This window comes from Gymnoscopelus microlampas, assembly GCF_963454915.1.
Source record: "Gymnoscopelus microlampas genome assembly, chromosome: 13".
NCBI classification, from domain to species: Eukaryota; Metazoa; Chordata; class Actinopteri; order Myctophiformes; family Myctophidae; genus Gymnoscopelus; species Gymnoscopelus microlampas.
The window spans coordinates 45477710-45496318 of NC_139950.1; the positions used below are offsets into that span (position 1 = coordinate 45477710).

The following is an 18609-nucleotide window of genomic DNA, read 5'->3' on the forward strand; positions in this document are numbered from 1 at the left end:
ATTTTTGAAAGGCCAAAGAAATCTATAGTGACACAGATGCGTTCCAGGTCGTAATGGGTTTAAGAATTACTTTGTAGATGTATTGCCAGAGGAAGTTCCATACAAGCACTCCCTATTTTTCAAGAGTTCCTTTAATGAATACTAGTGCATTATTGTGTTAAAATTATGTTAATATCTAGAGGAAGGTTAAACTAATGTAATTGCTGTCAGTGACTCAAATTTAGTTTTAAGTTACTTAAATGTACTACTGGAATTTATTTCAGTATAATACTGTTGTCCCTTTAGTAGAACAACAAAGAATTTGTGCATAACATTGTAATATATTTTTTTGACTTGTTGATTGTAAGGTGTTTTGTGATGTAACTTGTTAAATCTTTAATCTGAATAAGTGATGTGAATGTTTAAGGCTTGTCGGTTGATTGACAAACTCGTCAAACTATATTTATCCACCGACCAATCATAAACCTCCTCAGGCAATAACGAATAAAGGATTTGCAGTGTGAAAATGATGCAAGGGGGTATTATTTATTGATTTCTCTATCATACACTAACAGTGATTCCCTGGCCTTGGACCCCACTTTGAGAGAACCACGCACAAACTGAAACAATGTAACTCATGGAGGAGCTGTCTGAGTGAATTGGCAGATAACACCAATATTGATAATATCTATTTTTAAACGTTATATCAATTTATCTTTCCCTTCTTGGCTTTGAAACATGGCAAAAAAAAGTGCATCTGAGAGACCTACAGTATGAGATATGAACCCTACCCTATTGCGGTGATTTGTGTAATTTCTTCAATTATTTGGAATAATTACATTTATCCCATGTTTACTTTATAAGACTGCCAACCCGTACCTTTTATGAGCCTATGAAAACATAGGTGATGCTATTGGCAACTGAATGCAATTATTCCTAGACTAACACTAGCAGCACTGGGCTTTTTGCTTGGCTTCTATAGGAGAATTTTATAGCTATTAAATCGGATTGTTTCTTCAAAGAGAAAACTTTATATATAATATATCAACTCCTCCATAGTGTGAAAATAATGAAATGATGTCATCATCCCATCCATCCATGTGCTTTCATTTATTTTCTCGGCTTTGTTTAGCAGCTTGCTTCCTCTTGGCCACGCCTCCCCAGCCAATGGGATAAAACGCAGGCTTTGCTCTGGCAGCGGTCAGTACTGTAGCACTAGTTGAGTAGAATGTGACTGAAGAGGACAACAGGTGCACTACCATACCGATCACCATCATGGATAATAACGTCCTCGTCTCTTTACATGGGCTTCTTTTCACCTATGCACTTTGAGGACTATTACTGCTGCTTCTTTTTCATACCCTGATTATTATTATTATTATTCACAAAACTCGAGAATATGCCTTTCCCACCGATCAACCTCCACCAGCGGATTTCCTCCCCGGGTAGGGAGCTGTTCAGGAGGAAGAAAGCTCCTCCACAACAGCAGCCCGATCAACTCCTTAAAAGCAAACCGAGAGAAGAGAAAGAGAAGCCCTTCTTCTCTGAGAAGCTGTGCGCGTCTTGGACAGCTGCAGCCAACCTAAAGAATCTGGGACGAAAAGCCCAGCCACACAAAACGAAGCCTCCTGCATTAACCACCACTATTACTACCACCACCAGCACTACTCAGGGGCCCTTGGCCGGTCAGGAGGCTCGTCGTACCGGTCATCATCATAATAACAAAGACCCCTCGGCCTGGCTGACCGTCCCCAAACAACCTCAGGAGTCTTCATGTGACGCCCTGACCCTCTCCAGCTCCATGGAGGAGTCCTCGGCGTCGCGCCGGAGCAGCAGGCAGTCCTCGTCCCGGGGGGAGGACAACCTCCAGTTCACCCTTAGCCTCACGCCAGAAGCCATCCTGGTCATCCAGAAGCGCAACCTGGAGAAGCAGATGACCGCGAGCAAGCAGCAGCAGAAGGCGGGCGGGGACTTCAGCAGACACCGGCGGGTGTTCCCGTCCTCCTCGTCCAAGAAGACGCACGGAGCGCACCGTGACCACGCGTCCCGGAGCGCCGGGAGCGGCATCCCGGTGCCGGCCAACGCCAAGCCGTCCTCCTCCGAGCAGCCAGACATCACCGCCATCGTGAAGATCTCGCTGCTGAACGACCAGTACAAGTACGACGACGTGGAGTACGAGGAGGACGACGGCGACGCGGTGGACGAGACGGTGGTGAGGAAATGCAAAGAGTGGCTCCGGGGCGTGGAGAGCGCCGCGGCGTTCCACGGCAAGGCCGAGAAACTTTCTGCACTACCGCACCTTAAAGGATGCTGATCATCAGCAATACCTCACGTTGACATTTCGTTTAATGATAGTCTACACACGTCCTGAGTGTTCATTTGACTCTTTAAGATGATAGGAACCTTTATAAATGAACACTCAGTCAGGATTGTATGCCAAGGACCTTGGTCTGGTCCATGCGTGAAGGTGAAGGAGTTCTCTTTAACGCTATGTTACTTTCGTTACTGGTCTGAAGTAAAAATACACTTTTGCTACTAAGACGGTTTTAAGATGTTGAAAGCCTACTTTCCTTAGCGGGAACACTCTGAGCCCCCCACCTTATGTCTAAAATACACATTTTGGCCAGAAAATACAATATTTCACCGAATGGGGGAAATATGCGCCCCCTACAGATTTGGTTAATGGTTTGTTTTATTGACTAAATCTGTAGGGGGCGCAGTGGAGTGACTAAACACATTTTCTTTCCGGTGAAATATTTTCTTTTCTGGCCAAAAGGTGTATTTTAGACGTGAGGTGTGGGGCTCCGAGTGTTCCCACCAGGGAAAGTAGACTTTCAACATCTTAAACCCATCTTTGTTTTGGTGAGTAGCGAAAGTGTATTTTTTGTATTTCTACTACAGACGAGAGGCTGCGCAGCCTGCTCTACCGGGGGTGTGCGGCCAACGGCTCCAAAGTCCCATAGCGTTAAGGTGAACTCCTTCTATAACACATGGACCAGAGCTACCATGGACGACCGATGAACGGACGCGCATAGGTAGATAAATAGCCAAACTCTTAATGCCACTAGTTTCCTTGCGCACGGGAATGTTGCTCTGCGAGTGTTATTCGGTGTATTTGGTGACGTTTGAAAAATAATAAGTACCTTAATGTTCTGTACTTTTTTGCACATGTTATTTTTTTTGTTTTGTTTTTTTCAACCAGTCGATTCAGTGAAGGAATGCTGTGCGCGTGCCCGTGGAGCGCTGGAAACGTTCCTTTGTGTCTGAGAACAATAGCTGTCAACGGCAACGGGGTGCACGCGCCTTTCTTTTGGAGCAAAATTATTTGGGACTGTTTATTTTTCCTCTCACAAGAAGAGACACTATATATTATGTAATTTTATATCTTTTGTAGAGAATAATCTCTTTTGTCCAACTAGGCCTATTTAATATTTGCGAAATATTTGTACTGTCAAAATGTTTTTTTGACAGCTGACATTTTTATGTCACTTGGAAGTAAAATGTTTTAATCTATGCAAGTGTCAATGAGCCTTCTGAAATTATTTTAGTCATTTGTGCAATTTTTGTGTGATTTGCATTATAGAGGTAATTTATTTGGTTATATCCCAGCTGGATAGAGCAGTGTTGTCTGCGGACCCCCAGGGGTCCTTGAGGGGGTCCCCAGCAAAATGAGTGAATGTAAGCATCAAAAGTTTAATCAGCTGATCTACAAGCTCACTCTCTAGGTCTAGGTCGTCCTCAGACGAGTCCTCCATCGTCTGTTCCAGTCATCCCGGTACTCCATACATCCGGCCAGCTCCTTGGTGCTTTGCGCTCCTGCATCTTTCTTCCATCACCATGTGTCACGGTGCAACACGTGAGCTTGTAGATCTGCTTTTTTTTTGGGGGGGGGGGGGGGGAATATTTATGAAACATTTTAACAACACAAAACCTTGTATGGGGTCCCTGGCCCAAAATATTTTCAGACGGGGTTCCCCGGCCAAATATCATATTAATTTGGGGGTTCTTGACATAAAAAAAGTTTGAGAACCACTGGTTCACTGGTTTAGAGTGGTCCTCGACTAAGTAAATCTAGTGGCTATTTAAAGTTATAGACTGGCAGAATGAAAGGGTTATTGGGCCTATAAACTGTATAGAGTTTACTAGACGTGCATCTAAAAGCGTAAAAAAAAAAAACCCACAACTAATTAAGTCATTGACTAAGGCTAAACCACCCGATTAATCAATTAATGGACTATTAAGAGGACAGGTTTACTGTGTAGATCAGCGGTTCTCTAAGTGGGGTCCAGGGACCCTCAGGGTTCCTAGGCGGGGGTTTCAAATGGACCCTTACAGCATTGGTTCTCAAAGTGTGGTCCGGGTCCCCAGCTAAATGATAGATTAGGAACCAAATAGACCCTTATGTGTCTGTAACTCTGAGAGTGTACAAACTGGTCCATTTGGTTCCATTTGTACACTCTCAGAGTGAAATTAACATTGATTTTATAATTGACAATATAAATTGGGGTCCCAGAGATAGAAATGCCATTAAATGGGGGTCCATAGCCTGTCAAATAGGGTGTCCTTGAAATTTAAATAGTTGAGAATCACTACTATAGAGCTGTAAAAACCTTCTCTTATGGGTGTCCCTGGCATTCAATTCAATTCAATTAGGCATATCTTTTCAAATGGGGGTCAGCAGGCTAATAAGTGTCAATCTGGGGGTCCCTTGACATGAAAAGGTTTGAGAACCACTACCTTACAGGTCTGTAACTCTGAAAGTTATTGGGGGGGGGGGGGGTCCTTGAAATGAAATAGTTTGAGAACCACTTAAACCATTGCAAAGTATGCGCAATCAATCAACCATCTTTCATTGAGGACTGTTCACTGTGTGTGTGTGTGTGTGTGTGTGTGTGTGTGTGTGTGTGTGTGTGTGTGTGTGTGTGTGTGTGTGTGTGTGTGTGTGTCCGTCCGTGTGGGCGTGCGTGTGCGTGTGTGTGTGTGTGTGTGTGTGTATACAATGTAGGCCTACATTGTTTTCTGTAACTTGGTAACCAAGTTTTACTGAGAGCTCATGCCACTCTAAACTTCAATCACACATTAGACGGGCGAGTGAGACAGACAGACGTTTACAGTAAAAGAACCAGTATCTTTTCACTCATTGACTGCTGGTAAGAAGCTATTTTTTTTGGTTTATTGCCCATTTGTTTTTTCGCTTGATACAGGGACATTGTTTTAGAATGTGATTTCATATGTAATTTGCTATCAGCAAGTGAGTAGCCTAATGTTTTTCTTCATCTTAAATACTGTATGTATTAGCTTGAATAGGCATGATCATAATGCCGTTTTAAAAAAATATCAATACTCGCCACCAACCTGTCCATATCTAATGATGTTTGCACAATCTATCTGGTTCTGTTTTCCTAGAGGTTGTATTGACAGTGGAATCATCATGAGGTCTAAGTGTAAAGACATTTACCACTCAAGCACTCTGCCCTCCATCTTGGAAACATACCAGTCAACCAAGGTATATCTTATTAGCAATATCACAAATATCATGTTCTCATTGCATGCATTGTAAAAATATGACAGAGAGTCAAAATTGACTCTCAAATGGAAATGGCATCAAAAGTGAGGTAATTAATATGTCCTGGTATGGGTATGTAATTGCCATGCATGCGTTAAATGTCACAGTCTCATCTACATACAGTAATATGGGTGTACAAGCACACAGTGAATCCCCAGTGTTTATTTCAATCTGAGAACGTAGAAATGGAATCAATTTGGTTCCAATTTTGCACTCTCAGATTGAAAATAACACTGTTGATTTCACAGTGCAGCAACAGCAGTTCAAGCCTGAATGGATGTTCACATCCAGTGTCACAAAGAGCGTATATTGTGACACCATGTGGAACGACATTACGGCCAGTACTGTTTGTACCCAGTTACATGTGGCTCTCCATGGCACCCGTTATCTACTGGCTCAGCGAGCACAAGTTGTGTAATTGTCTCCCTGTCAATTATGTTTTGTTTATAAGCCCCATCCATTTATGTTCTGTTATTAGTGGTGTTTTGACCCATAAGAGTTCATTTTGACACTTAATTCAGACTCAAATGAGTCCTCAGGGCTTTGCTGTGTAAGGCCTGTTCACAGCTCTGTCGGTGCAGGGAGTAAAGCATTGATATAATAAGCTAGAATCAGCTCCAAGTTGAGTAATAGAATCAAACACTGGCGTTTGAGTCCATTAAAGGAAAAGTAGAATTAAAAAGGAAAAGCAGGACCTTTGGGTTGGCAGCCTTTAAGAGTGTGGTCTTGGTTACAGCCAGAAACACTTTCTCCAGGTTGCCCTTCTGTTCTTTTTTTATTCAAAGTTGTTAACCACACAGCACGCCTCACTTCTCTCTTTTACTTTTCATCTTTTCTCACACATAAGCTTCCTTTTCACAGACCAGAACTCCTTTCTTCATCGTCTAATAGATGGAGTCTAATCATTTCTCTCCTTCTCAGCACCTGTCTATTCCACCTGTTTTTCACCCGCTTTAAAGGAAATAGATACAAAGACCATTATTGTTAGAGGCAGCACAGCAGTTAAGGTACAGATACAGAGTAAGAGAAGTGCTGGTAGATACAGCAAGGGTAGTGATAAAACAAAGGAGTCAGAAAAACAGACATCACATGAACAAAAGTATATGACAGCTGCACTAGCCTGGAATCCAGACGAATCTGCCACAGCAAAAAAAATCTTGCAGTGATATTAGTCTGGCCATGCCAGACTACTCCATAGCTGAGTGGTTAGGGGAGCTGGAGGCCCCGGTTGTCCCAGGTTCGATGCCACGCGGGCCAAGCCAGCAATGTGTCGATGTGTCCTGAGCAAGACATAATTGCTCCCCGAGGCGTTTGCCCCCGTAGCGCCCACTGCTCCTGTTATTTAGGATGGGTTGAATGCAGATACCTCATTTCACTATAAAAAAATATACAGTGACAAATGCCACAAAGGAGTGTGGACTATATTATTATTATTGTGCAGAACAAAATACACACAGTTTTTAGGCAAAAAGGGATGGCTGTGAGATTCTGCCATCATCTCAACCTTTTTTTCATTTCAAGGACTCTCGTGTTGATATACTTTAGCCCCACGGGCATCCATTTGATATATATATATATTTTTATTTTTTTTATGTCCGGAACACCAATCTAAGAACATCTTTATTGTTAGACATGATTTGCTCCGATATATTCTCTAATTTGGTCCAGATTTCCGGTGCCATGACCTGTAGGTATAGATATAACAGTGAAACTTGTGCTTTACTCTATAACATTTTCTTGTACCGTGATGTAATAATGGTGGATTAACTATCAATTGTTTAGCACATGGGGACCCCACTGGAATCCCCTCAAGGATCCTTAGGTGGTCCCCAGACCCCACGTTGAGAAACCAGCGGCCTTATCACAGTCTAAATAAGGCTCAGTGGGCATTAGCGGATGGCAGCGTATTATCCACATGGTGATTTATAGTGGATGACGGTGCAGATGGATGCTGCCGTTTCCCGTCACTCCTCCCTCACCGTCACTATCACACCCACACAGTCAAATCCTAGAGTGTTCATTTAACCCTGAGAGTGTACAAATGGAACCAAATGGACCCGTAAGGGTCCATTTGGTTCCATTTGTACACTCTCAGAGTTACAAATGGATTAAATGCACACAGAGCCTGCCTCCCTGCCAGCCTGCCACGGCCGCAGGCCTATCGCCGTGGCAACGGAACGGATAAATCCAGTCTCCCAACAGGCTTTGTGAGAACAGACAAAGCGGCCACTTCCTCAACAGTCTCGGCCCATAAACTTCAGTAATGTGGCCATTCAGTGGCGGCCTTGTTAAGCAACGGGCCATTTCCCAGAGGCAGAGCGAACTCAGCCAAGGAGGCGTACTACTAAAGGAGTAGTTCACCCAAAAAATGACTTATTTTCCATCAATTACACACCCCATGAAGCCTTGAATCTATGGAGATTTCTTTTTAGTTTTTGTCACATTCCTAAGCCAATAGGAGACTCAATGAGTCTCCATTGAGTCTCCTACTGGAGTCATGTTTTGGGTGAACTACTCCTTTACGCCCGACCTGTTTGGCATGTGTTCTGACCCATATCAGAAAAGCTGGCTAAAGGTTGTAAACTTGTACTTGTACCCTCATCTTACTCTGGGTCTTGTGGTAGATACACTGTAATCCAATGACAGGTTCAGCCAGGGTAGATCATGATACTGTAGTTGAAAATGATGAAGACAAGTGGTCAGGTCATATCTCTGCTGCATGTCATTGGAAGAACATTGCAAGAACACAATGATTCACTGGATTATCCTTAGATCTTGGCAGACAAAATGAGCAACACTTTGATGTTGTTAGACTTTGCATTTAGGGACAGGGCCACGTAATGGCACTACAGCATGGTCATACGTTGATGTTTGTGTACTGTTAGATAGAGGATGAGGATAAAAAGAAGAAGACACAGAGCCAGGAGCTCCAGGAGATGAACTCAGACCAGGAGGCTCAGGCCAGACATCAGGCACTGTTGGATCAGGTATAGTAGGCCTAATTATATTATCACCCATTCTTGAGATTTGGGACAAAACCTTTTTTTCTTTCTTTCTTTTTTTTATTCTTCAATTATGCCGGGAAAATATATTTTAAAAGATCAAAGTGTTGAGTTGACTATTAAACCATGTAATGGGCCAACCTCCCACATTTATTTTTCAAAGTTGCTTAGAGCTTTATTAATGCTAGTGGCCGGGTACGTTTTTCTTACACTTTCAGAATGAAATCTCATAATTGAATCAACACTGCAGATGTTCTATCTGCAAAATGCAGACAGAACAGACAGTGGGCCGTTCCATAATCAATGCTTTGTTGAAGCAATCAGCCCCCTGTGTCTCTCTCTTTTGTCCCTGATGCTGTCACCCCCCCTGATTTTGTTTCTTGTCCTCCAGCGCCATCTAGAGGCCTTTAGGAACATGCATCGTCTCAGGGACTCTCTCTGTCGTCGCTACTCTGCTTTGATGACGGAGAAGGTTCATTCACAAAGACTACAGTTCTTACACAAACACGAGGCCAACACAATGAAGTCAAAGAATGAAACCAAGGTACTAACATCCATTTCACTACCCCCCCCTATTATTTATTTATTTAGGGAAGAATATTAGAAAATAACACTGAGTTGAATAGAGACAATTTCAACTGAATGTTATGTTCATCTGACAAACATCTAAATCTCAGGTAGTGAAGTCTACCAGCCCATACAGTGCTTGTTTTTTATACTAAGCTTTTTAACCTTTGTGTGTCATAGTTCACTCCCAAGTCCCAACACTAGCAACCTTTTCAGGCCGTGACCCCCCAAAATGATCATATTTGAACTGGGGACCCCCCATCCTGACCAGCACTTGGAATGTAGAAGTTGAGGCATTACATTTTCGGTTCCACAGATAAAAATTGTGAAAATAGCCGATCTACAAGCTCACAGATATGATTAACTAGTCTAGTGGTTGTATTCCATTCTATTCTATGTCCCTTTCCTGTCACAACAGTTCACACATATTGCTCCTGTGTTTGCACATGCATTGCTTTAGTTGATATTAGTGTGGTTTACAAATTATTTTTGGGTGTTTGTAATCTGTGGGAAATATGGGTGGAAGAAAAGCTCTGAATTCTTTTACGTAAGTAAAAGTAGTAATGCCACGATAGAAATACTATTTTACAAGTAAAATTCCTATATTCAACAGTGTTGGCATTAAATTATACTTAAAGTAGGCCTACCAAATGAAAATGTGTTGTTTTTGAAAATATGCTCACCCTAGGTTAACCCATTTAGACCAGGAACGCATCTCTGTCATTTTAGATTTATTTGGCTATTCAAAAATCGTGAAAGTAAAAGTCCTATATTCAAAATTGGACTTGGACTTGAGTAACAGTACAAAGTAGGCCTACCCAAAAAAATAAAGTGAAATGAGGAAGTAGCCTACTTGCGTAAATGTACAGTTGAGTTGGCAGGTAGTTAAAAGTGCAGCTCAGTTTTCACCTCATCTTGTGTGCAGAGAATGGAACTCTGCTCTGCAGTCTCACTTTGGTGTTTTCCCATTTAGCAAATTATTGGTTGGCACGTGGACCCCAGACCTCACAACCATAAAGGGAAATGGCTTCTAAATTATAACGGAGTCCAATATTTTAGCCAGATTTGTATGTAGATGTCCAGCTTTTTGATGTCCAGTAAATTTTTATGGCAAAAAAGCCCTTCTTGCCTTGTCTCTCATTCACCACTTGGTTTAAAAGTTACCAGTGGACTGGTATTTAGGCTGATGTAGGTGTAGTTTTTTTTCCTAGATTAGGGCAATCGTATCTAGAAAGAATGTATAGGTGTGGTGCTGGTGGCTGGATCTTTCATCTTTCATATCATAATTTTTCTCTTGGTTTTGATTCACTGTCTGGGAGAATATGTCTATTTATCATGGTGCCGTTGTCACTTGTAAGTTTAACCCTTCTTTGGTTCTTGGAGACAGCAGCACCAGATCATCTGCACGCACACACACAGCCACACACGCACGCACACGCACACGCACACGCACACGCACGCACGCACGCACGCACGCACGCACGCACGCACGCACGCACGCACGCACGCACGCACGCACACACACACACACACACACACACACACACACACACACACACACACAGGCTACATCTGGGCTGGAAAACACAGCCATCAAAGTCCCACTGTTGTGACTGCCACACCTCCAAGGTGACATGCATTTCATTAACATCATTACAGCAGTATAATTACAAACGTCATCCTGGGAGGCTTACATCCTCTGAACAGTAAGGACAGTAACAGTGTTGTGTATAGGTGATTACGGCAGTGAAGAAGGCTAACCCTTGTATTGTGGTCCATATACAATAAATGTTCCCATGGCTTTACTGTGAACTTACTGCAAACACATATGTATTTTATTTTTTAACAATAGCTGGCAACCTTTAGACCAGTGGTTCTCAAACTTTTTCAGGTCAAGGACCCCCAAATTGACACTTATTGGCCCGTGGACCCCCATTTCAAAAGATATGCCAGGGACCCCCATAAGAGAAGATTTTTCACTGCTAGCTACCAGTGATTCTCAACCATTTTAATTTCAAGAGGACCCCCAGTTTTACATGCATTAGGGCTAAGGACCCCCATTTAATGGCATTTCTATCCTTGGGACCCCAATTTATATTGTAAAATCAATGTTAATTTAACTCTGAGAGCGTTCCATAACGGTCCATTTGGTTCCATTTGTACGCTCTCAGAGTTACAGACCCACATAGGGTCCATTTGGTTCCTAACTATCCTCCATTTAGCTGGGGACCCCCTGTAACCCCCTCAGGTACCCCTGGCGGTCCCCGGACCCCACTTTGAGAACCAATGCTTTAGACTATATAACACAGCTTTTATGTTGTTGTAACTTGTAGCTCCCCTTTTGTTGTTCCTTACTTTTGTTGGTTTCTAACTTGAAAAAAATAACCTATGCCATTGGAACCCAAACGATTTGTGATTGACTTTGATTTTGACTTGTCTCGTCTCTGTCCTGGCCCGGGTGTGAACAGAGCAATAAGCTTCAGAGAGGGCCTGCGGAGTGATAGAACATGAGAGAGATCCTGTATTATCTTCCCCTCCTGTAAATAGTCGTGTTTTCTTCAGGAGGATGTAATTGTCCTCTCTAAATGACTTGCACTTGGATGGGGGGAGTTGGGGGGGGGGGGGTGGGCCGGGGTAGACAAAGAGGGCACCATAAAGAACTTTATGGACCTGCCGAGGAGGAATCCTTTGGTTCAAATTGCTGAGCAAATGAAACTGCCCCGTTGTTTGGAGAGGTTCTGCCAGAGATGTTTTGGGGAGGGGTATGGCAGGACCAAAGCCGGCACAGCACAGGACACCTGCTGGGGCCTAATTGGTCCATGCTGCAGTTAATGGCTTCCTGTGGCTGTGTGTTTACTTGTCGTTCTGTTCTGTGTATTCTGTTTCCCATCCCCTGAAACAAGAGAGCCCCTTACTACTTTAACCGCATCAACCCCAGCGTCCCGATTCATGGGCATGTCAGGCAAACATTCGGCGAACATTAGGGGAAAATAGCAGCTCTACAAGTGACACGGTGTGAGCCTGCACATCGGCTGTAGGCCTATAGGGTTTAAAGCAGGGGTCTTCAACGTGTTTCAGATTCAACTTTTTTTGTTTACTTGGTCTGCTCTTTTTTCCCTCTACACCAAACACCTCTAAGCAAAAAATAGCAGATCTACAAGCTCACAACGCCTCGCCTCGATCGGCTATTTTTTGGTTAAAGTTCTCCTCAGAAAAGGGATGCTAGGGTTCAAGTGGTTAAGGTAAAAAAAAAAGAATCATATCACACAAAGATTTGGTGGACCCCCTGTAGTAGCTCTGAGGACCCCCTAGGGGTCCCGGACCCCCTGTTGAAGACCCCTGGTTTAAAGGGATAGTGGTTACACAGATGTGTTCCCGGCGGTCTTATTCCCTATTCCTCACCTCTCCGTCTCTGTCTCCCTCCCTCTCTCTCAGAAACAGAGGAAGTTGGTCTATTCTCTGTTACAGCACAATGACTCGTACCTGAGGTCCCTCCCTAAAACCAGCCATTACATGGTATGTGTTCAATGTCAAGACAAACATAAATGCATTCCCACCTCTTGTTATTATTCTATCAACCTTCCGCTGTAAATTTCCACTCCTTTATGTCCTCTTTGAGCTCTTAGACCTTCAAAACAAGTTGATTCAGCATGGACATCTAAAGTCCCAGCGGGATTTAAGGGACTTCTACATGTGCATCGACTATACCGTTAGTCCAACACGACTACAGAGAAGTCTGCAAGAGATCAAGAAGAATGGTTGAGTGATATTTTCAAATGATTTTCAGTTAATGTCATCCATTACTCGGTACATCTGCACGTCTATTGACACAGTGGTTCTCAAACCTTTTTCATGCCAAAGATCCTCATCTGAAAATATTTTGTGCCAGGGATCCTCATGCAAGATTTGTGTTGTTAAATTGTTTCAGAAATCGAAAAAAAAACATTACAAGAAGTTTTGAAAGTAGCAGATTGTTATGACCCTGGCCTAGGGGAACCAGGGAACATAGCAAAAACAAAAAAGGAGACGCAGTGTAAAAAGTAATGTTGGTGTTTATTAAAGATCAAAACATAAATCAAACAAACTAGAAATAACAGATGAGATGTGGAAATCAGTAATGTAATGCGTGTATGGATGAGTGGATGGTGTAGTGTGGGTGCGATTGTTGTATGTACTGACAAATGTTGGAAGGCGTGCAGGTCAGGGAGGTGCAGAAGACAGGGATCTGCCAAAGGATTGGGGAGCAGGCTTTTTATAGGGGCGTGAGCACCCGGCTGGGCCCAGGTGCATGCCAATTAGCCTGATGACCTGCATCACTCTGCTCCCCAAGTCCTAGGAACTAGGACTTAGAAAGGCAAAGCAAACACTCAACTCATAACCACATAACCTAAGTGAAACATACAGTATGAAGGTGAAATACATATAGCAACTACACAATACAGGGAACGGTCACACAGATCTACTGTGTTGTTGAAAAAAGAAGAGTAGCTGTAATGTTAACTGTGCTGTGACTCCTGTTCTCACAGCGGTTTGCAGAGGATCTACAACTCATCTGATGAAGACTCGAAAGAAGACACCTAGATTACCTAGAAATCCCATCCTTCATGAAGACAGAAATCCCATCCTTCATGAAGACAGAGGGTACGTAGGCGTTCCCTGCTTCAGGTTATGAACACTACACCAAAATAATTCTATTATACTGCCCTTTAAAGCCAAAGTGCAGAGAATCAAACTGATAAAAAAAAAGGCTTTAAACTGTTTCACCTGGCCAGCCAAATGGGCTATATCGGTATATAAGTGATATTGCACTAATTATTTATCTGTTGATATGGAGGGTCATTGTTTATCCCCCAAAATCATGACAGCTGGATTTGACTTTTGGCTTTGAGACAAACAAACCCTAACCCAAACGAAATGTCTCCAAAATGTTGTTACTGCACTTTGTCTTTTATAGGGCAGTATAGTTTTATGACAAATCTGCATTACATACTCTCTCGTTTTCTAGAGCGCAACATGGTTTATGTTCCCCAGCTAAATTATTCATAGGGAGGAACCAAATGGACCCTTACGGGTCTGGTAACTCTGAGAGTGTACAAATGTAACCAAATGGACCCTTGTCCATTTTGTACACTCCCGTTTGTACACTCTCAGAGTTAAATTAACCCTGAGAAATGTATATTATAGATTAGGGGTCTCATCATTAACAATCGTATTAAACTGGGAAATTCAAACGGTTGAGAAGCACTGATAGTAGATAGTGTGCTGGTCAAACCCCCGGCCTGTAGACTGAGACCACATACGGTCTGTGTTTGTGCTTCCCTTCCAGAACAAACACAGATCTCTCCACTTACAGCTTGTCTATAATAGCATGGAGCCTCGTTCTGGGAGAGAGCGGGCCATTGCTCACGTAGAAGTGAGTTGACCAAACACTATATGACCTCCTCTGTTGTGGAGGCTCACCTCCTCTAACTGCTCCCCCGGCCTCTGCAAACATCACCCAGGAGAAAATGCCTTAATTATGTTTTCTACAAAAGCGGCGCAGCAATTGGGAAAGTGGTGTCACGTCACGCCAGGGTTGGTTGTTTGGAGAGTTTCTTTTAGATTTTAAAGCTTTTACAGGCCTTCCAGTCAAACAGGGCTTCGCTCTGTTTGCCCAAATTGACCAAAAATGACCAGAATATGGCTGGGCTGTTGGACTTTGAGGTTTTCTTGCCGATCTACCGTGTGTTTTTTCGTAAATTAATTAGTAGATTAAGTAGTCAGATCTGCTACTTATGCTATACTTCTGAATTTGAATCCTGAAAAGTAACAGTTTTGGACAATGTATTATTTCTACTATTTGATACAAATGCTTGAGATAAATTAATGAAGACCAATTATGAGGACAAGAAGCTCTTATGGATCAAAATGGATCTATAGCACATACAGTATAAGAAACCTCCTAATGTGTGTTGTTTTTTGTGTACTTATTTCATACAGTCACTGTATACTTTATGCATATATTTATGTATGTACCAATCAGTATTCAGCTGAAGCCTGTATATGTTGTAAGACTATTTGCTTGGGCAATAATTAAGGCATACCTCATATAATCAATAGTTCTGAAGCATAAAGTACATTTTGGTTATTTACATAGACACACCTCTTTCAGTTTCAGATCTTCCCTCAAACAGTCTGCTGTCATTGTCACTGCCATCACCACGCTAGACCTTTGACTTTAACATGTCGTGGTTGTATGACAGAACAGTGTCGGCCACTGTTGTCAATTAGGACTGAAACCTGTTTAGTACGACCATGCATGTTTTAGTAAGGACCTGCCACCATGCTCTGTACATTGGCCTGAGGGACAGTAAGAAGGCTAGTTGAAGGCTGATGCTGACAAGTCTTCTGTTAGTGTGAAATCTCACCGTGCCACAGGCAAACATGGCAGACCAACAGTCCCCTCAGCCCCGCCAGCTCAGCATGTGTCAGAGAGCGCATTCCCCACGTTCACGACAAATACCCCAAATGAAAGTCATTAGAGCTCAAACCTAAACGTGGAGACAGCAGAGAGCTTGCTTCTGTGCATTTAGTATTATGGACCAATCCATCCATCCCGTCTGTCTGTTATGATGCCAATTCCTAATAGCTGATAAAGAGTTATGATTTACTGGATCAGTCCAAACTGTAATTTACTATCTTTATGGCCGTGTAGTCATGGTGTCTTCACCATGTTGAATTTCACATGGTGTGCGTTATTCATCTGCAAAATTAGATGGGTCATAACATACCATATCTATTGCTACAGTACGTCCTGACCACAATATGTGGAAGAGCAAGGGCTGGTGTTTATATGCCTGCTTGCCCTACAGTATATTACTTTAACTAGTTTTCTTTTGCTATGAAAATATGAAAGAGTTTTAGAAAGTTTCCCAGTAGGGACACCAGGGTTAAAGTGGTTAAAGGAGCTACACCATGAATTTAAAAAATAATAATAATAATATTTGATATCATATTGTTTATGTCCCTCAAACGTTTTTCAAAAGGTTTGAGCCTAAATCAAGCCTCAGATATACTCATTCCAACTAACTTCTCTCTGGCTTATAAAGCACTTTCACCTGCAATACCACATTGTCCTGTTTGGCACGGGGCGCTATTGAGCCAGTTTGTATGCATGTCATGTCCTGGTTCTGTGTGGAAAAAGTAAAAAAAAAAAATAAGAAAAAATTTATAAAAAAATAAAAATGAATTTTATTTTCTTTTTATTTTTTTTGGATTTTTTTTTTGTGGTTAGAACTGAAAAACGGGAGGAATTGTTCCCAGACGTGACGTAAGGTGGGGGAACAAATCTGACGGACTGTTTTCAGACCAATTTACATGAAAACCACAGATAGCCTATGAAAGCCTGCATGCTCGAAGTCGGGTATTTGTTGGAACAGAAGAGAGGTGGGGGAGACCAAAAACACACAAAAATGAAGAAAAAGTTAAAATTCATGGTGTAGACCCTTTAAGGATCGAGCATCCTAATGTAAAATACTTTTGCACGTCATTAAATGTAATCCTATCGAAGCTGATACAAATTACAATTTGTCCCAGTCATCTCATGACCAGACCAATACTGCGCACGCACACGCACACACAAACACACACACACACACACACACACACACACACACACACACACACACACACACACACACACACACACACACACACACACACACACACACACACACACACACACACACACACACACACACACACACACACACACACACACACACACACACACGATGGTTGGTTCTTTTAGAGTTTGGGGTCCTTTTGCTTCGCTTCGAGGCAGGCATGTTGATGTCCATATATAAGCCAATCCTTGAGTGACAGATCTTCTGGCAACTGGTGCACTTGAACTCCCATGGCCTGATGGGGCTGTGGTAGAGGTCTGGGTGGATGTATCACACACAGACACCCTCCTTCCGCCACCTGCATACTCTCTGCACCTCGTTTGATTTGTGTAGATCTGTTAGCTGCTACACTGTGCTGTGAGTTACTCAGGAGTCCTTTCCGGGGCCAGTTTGCACCGAGCAGACAAAGTGTGCCGTCACCCGGGTGTGTGCTGCTGTGCTGTTATCGGGTGCGAGCTGCACCGCACCATGGCTACCTCCTGAGGAATATAGCACATCATTAGGAAAATTTTAACAACCTGAAATGTGATGTGCCGGTCACACATCACAGCAGCTATCAGGATGACACTTTCAAATAAAACTTTATTTGAAAGTGTCATTATATTCCCTCCTCATTACATTAGAATTACAATTTACAGTTTAGGCATTTAGCAGACACTCTTAATCCAGGGCAATTTACAGTAAGCAAGGTAAACAGGAGGTAATACATCAAATGCATAGAGATAGTAATCTAGTAATCATCAGTCTAAACATTATAATATCAACACAAAATAATAATCTGTACATTGTCAACAAATTAACCTGGCATGTGTCTACATAACATGCTATCTAAATTACATTTGAACCTTTGCATAAGCCTGCAGGGTCGTCAAGGCTAGGGCAAGTGCTACGGGCTAAGGTTGAGTCTGAACTGAAGAGATGACGAGGCTTCAGATTACGGCGGAAGATTGGGAGTGAGCCCGCAGTTCTAACTGCAATGGGGAGTTCATACCGCAGTTTGGGAGCCAGAATCATAATGATCCATTGTTTGCTAATAGTTCAGTAGAGGGTGTTTGATTCGAGAGCAGGTTTTATTTGTCACAAGCTCATACAAGCATCTGTAGTGTGGCATGCTCTGCTAGACTGACGCTGTTACTTAAGACCTGGAATTGTGTCATTTTTAGATTTGAGCTAAAAAGGCATTATTTTACACTTTGGGCTATTCAAAAATAGCAGATCTACAAGCTCATAGCGCGGCACCGAGTGCCGCGCTACGAGCTTGTAGATCTGCTATTTTTGAAAAATCGTGAAAATGTGTGCAAATCTTTGCATATATATATTTTTAAAGCGAACATTTTTAACTCAAATCTTTGCTTCTGGGTGGTCCCTGGAAGAAAATATTTTGATGGGGATCCGCGGCCAAATACATATGATTTTGGGGGACCTTGACATGAAAAAGATTGAGCACCACTGATATAGAAACATACGTTTTTCAGAATGCTGTTGAGATTTAGGAGACATGTAGAATCGGTTTCAGGTCTCAATGGGTTAAACCCATAGAGTACTGAGTGACATGCTTATTGTATCATGAAGACATTTGCCATGATTTTGTGAATGTAACCGTACTGCACCTATAATATTTGTGTCCTTGTATGCTCTCTTTTGTGTGGACTTTGTGTGCGTGTGCGTGGCGTGTGTGCGTGCATGTGTTTTCTCAGGCTTCCTTTACAGACGGCCTTAGAAGGAGTTTCTGTGACGGGGGGAGATCTGACAGACCTCCAGAAGGAGGAGCATGATGAGGAGACTGAGCGGATGTTTCCCAAGGTGGGAGTCAAACATATATTATAACTCT

General features: G+C 42.6%; 1 protein-coding gene across 1 annotated transcript; it reads left to right on the top strand.

The window, feature by feature from the left end:
• Nucleotides 1–751: 751 nt before the first annotated feature.
• prr18 (proline rich 18) lies at nucleotides 752–2445 on the top strand. Its single transcript, XM_084076610.1, has one exon. The coding sequence runs from the start codon at nucleotides 1379–1381 to the stop codon at nucleotides 2291–2293; it is 915 nt and encodes a 304-aa protein (XP_083932736.1). The 5' UTR covers nucleotides 752–1378; the 3' UTR covers nucleotides 2294–2445.
• The last annotated feature ends 16164 nt before the right edge of the window (nucleotides 2446–18609 follow it).

Coding starts and splice junctions, on each gene's coding strand:
- prr18 (XM_084076610.1), top strand. CDS start 1,379: ATGCCTTTCCCACCGATCAACCTCCACCAGCGGATTTCCTCCCCGGGT.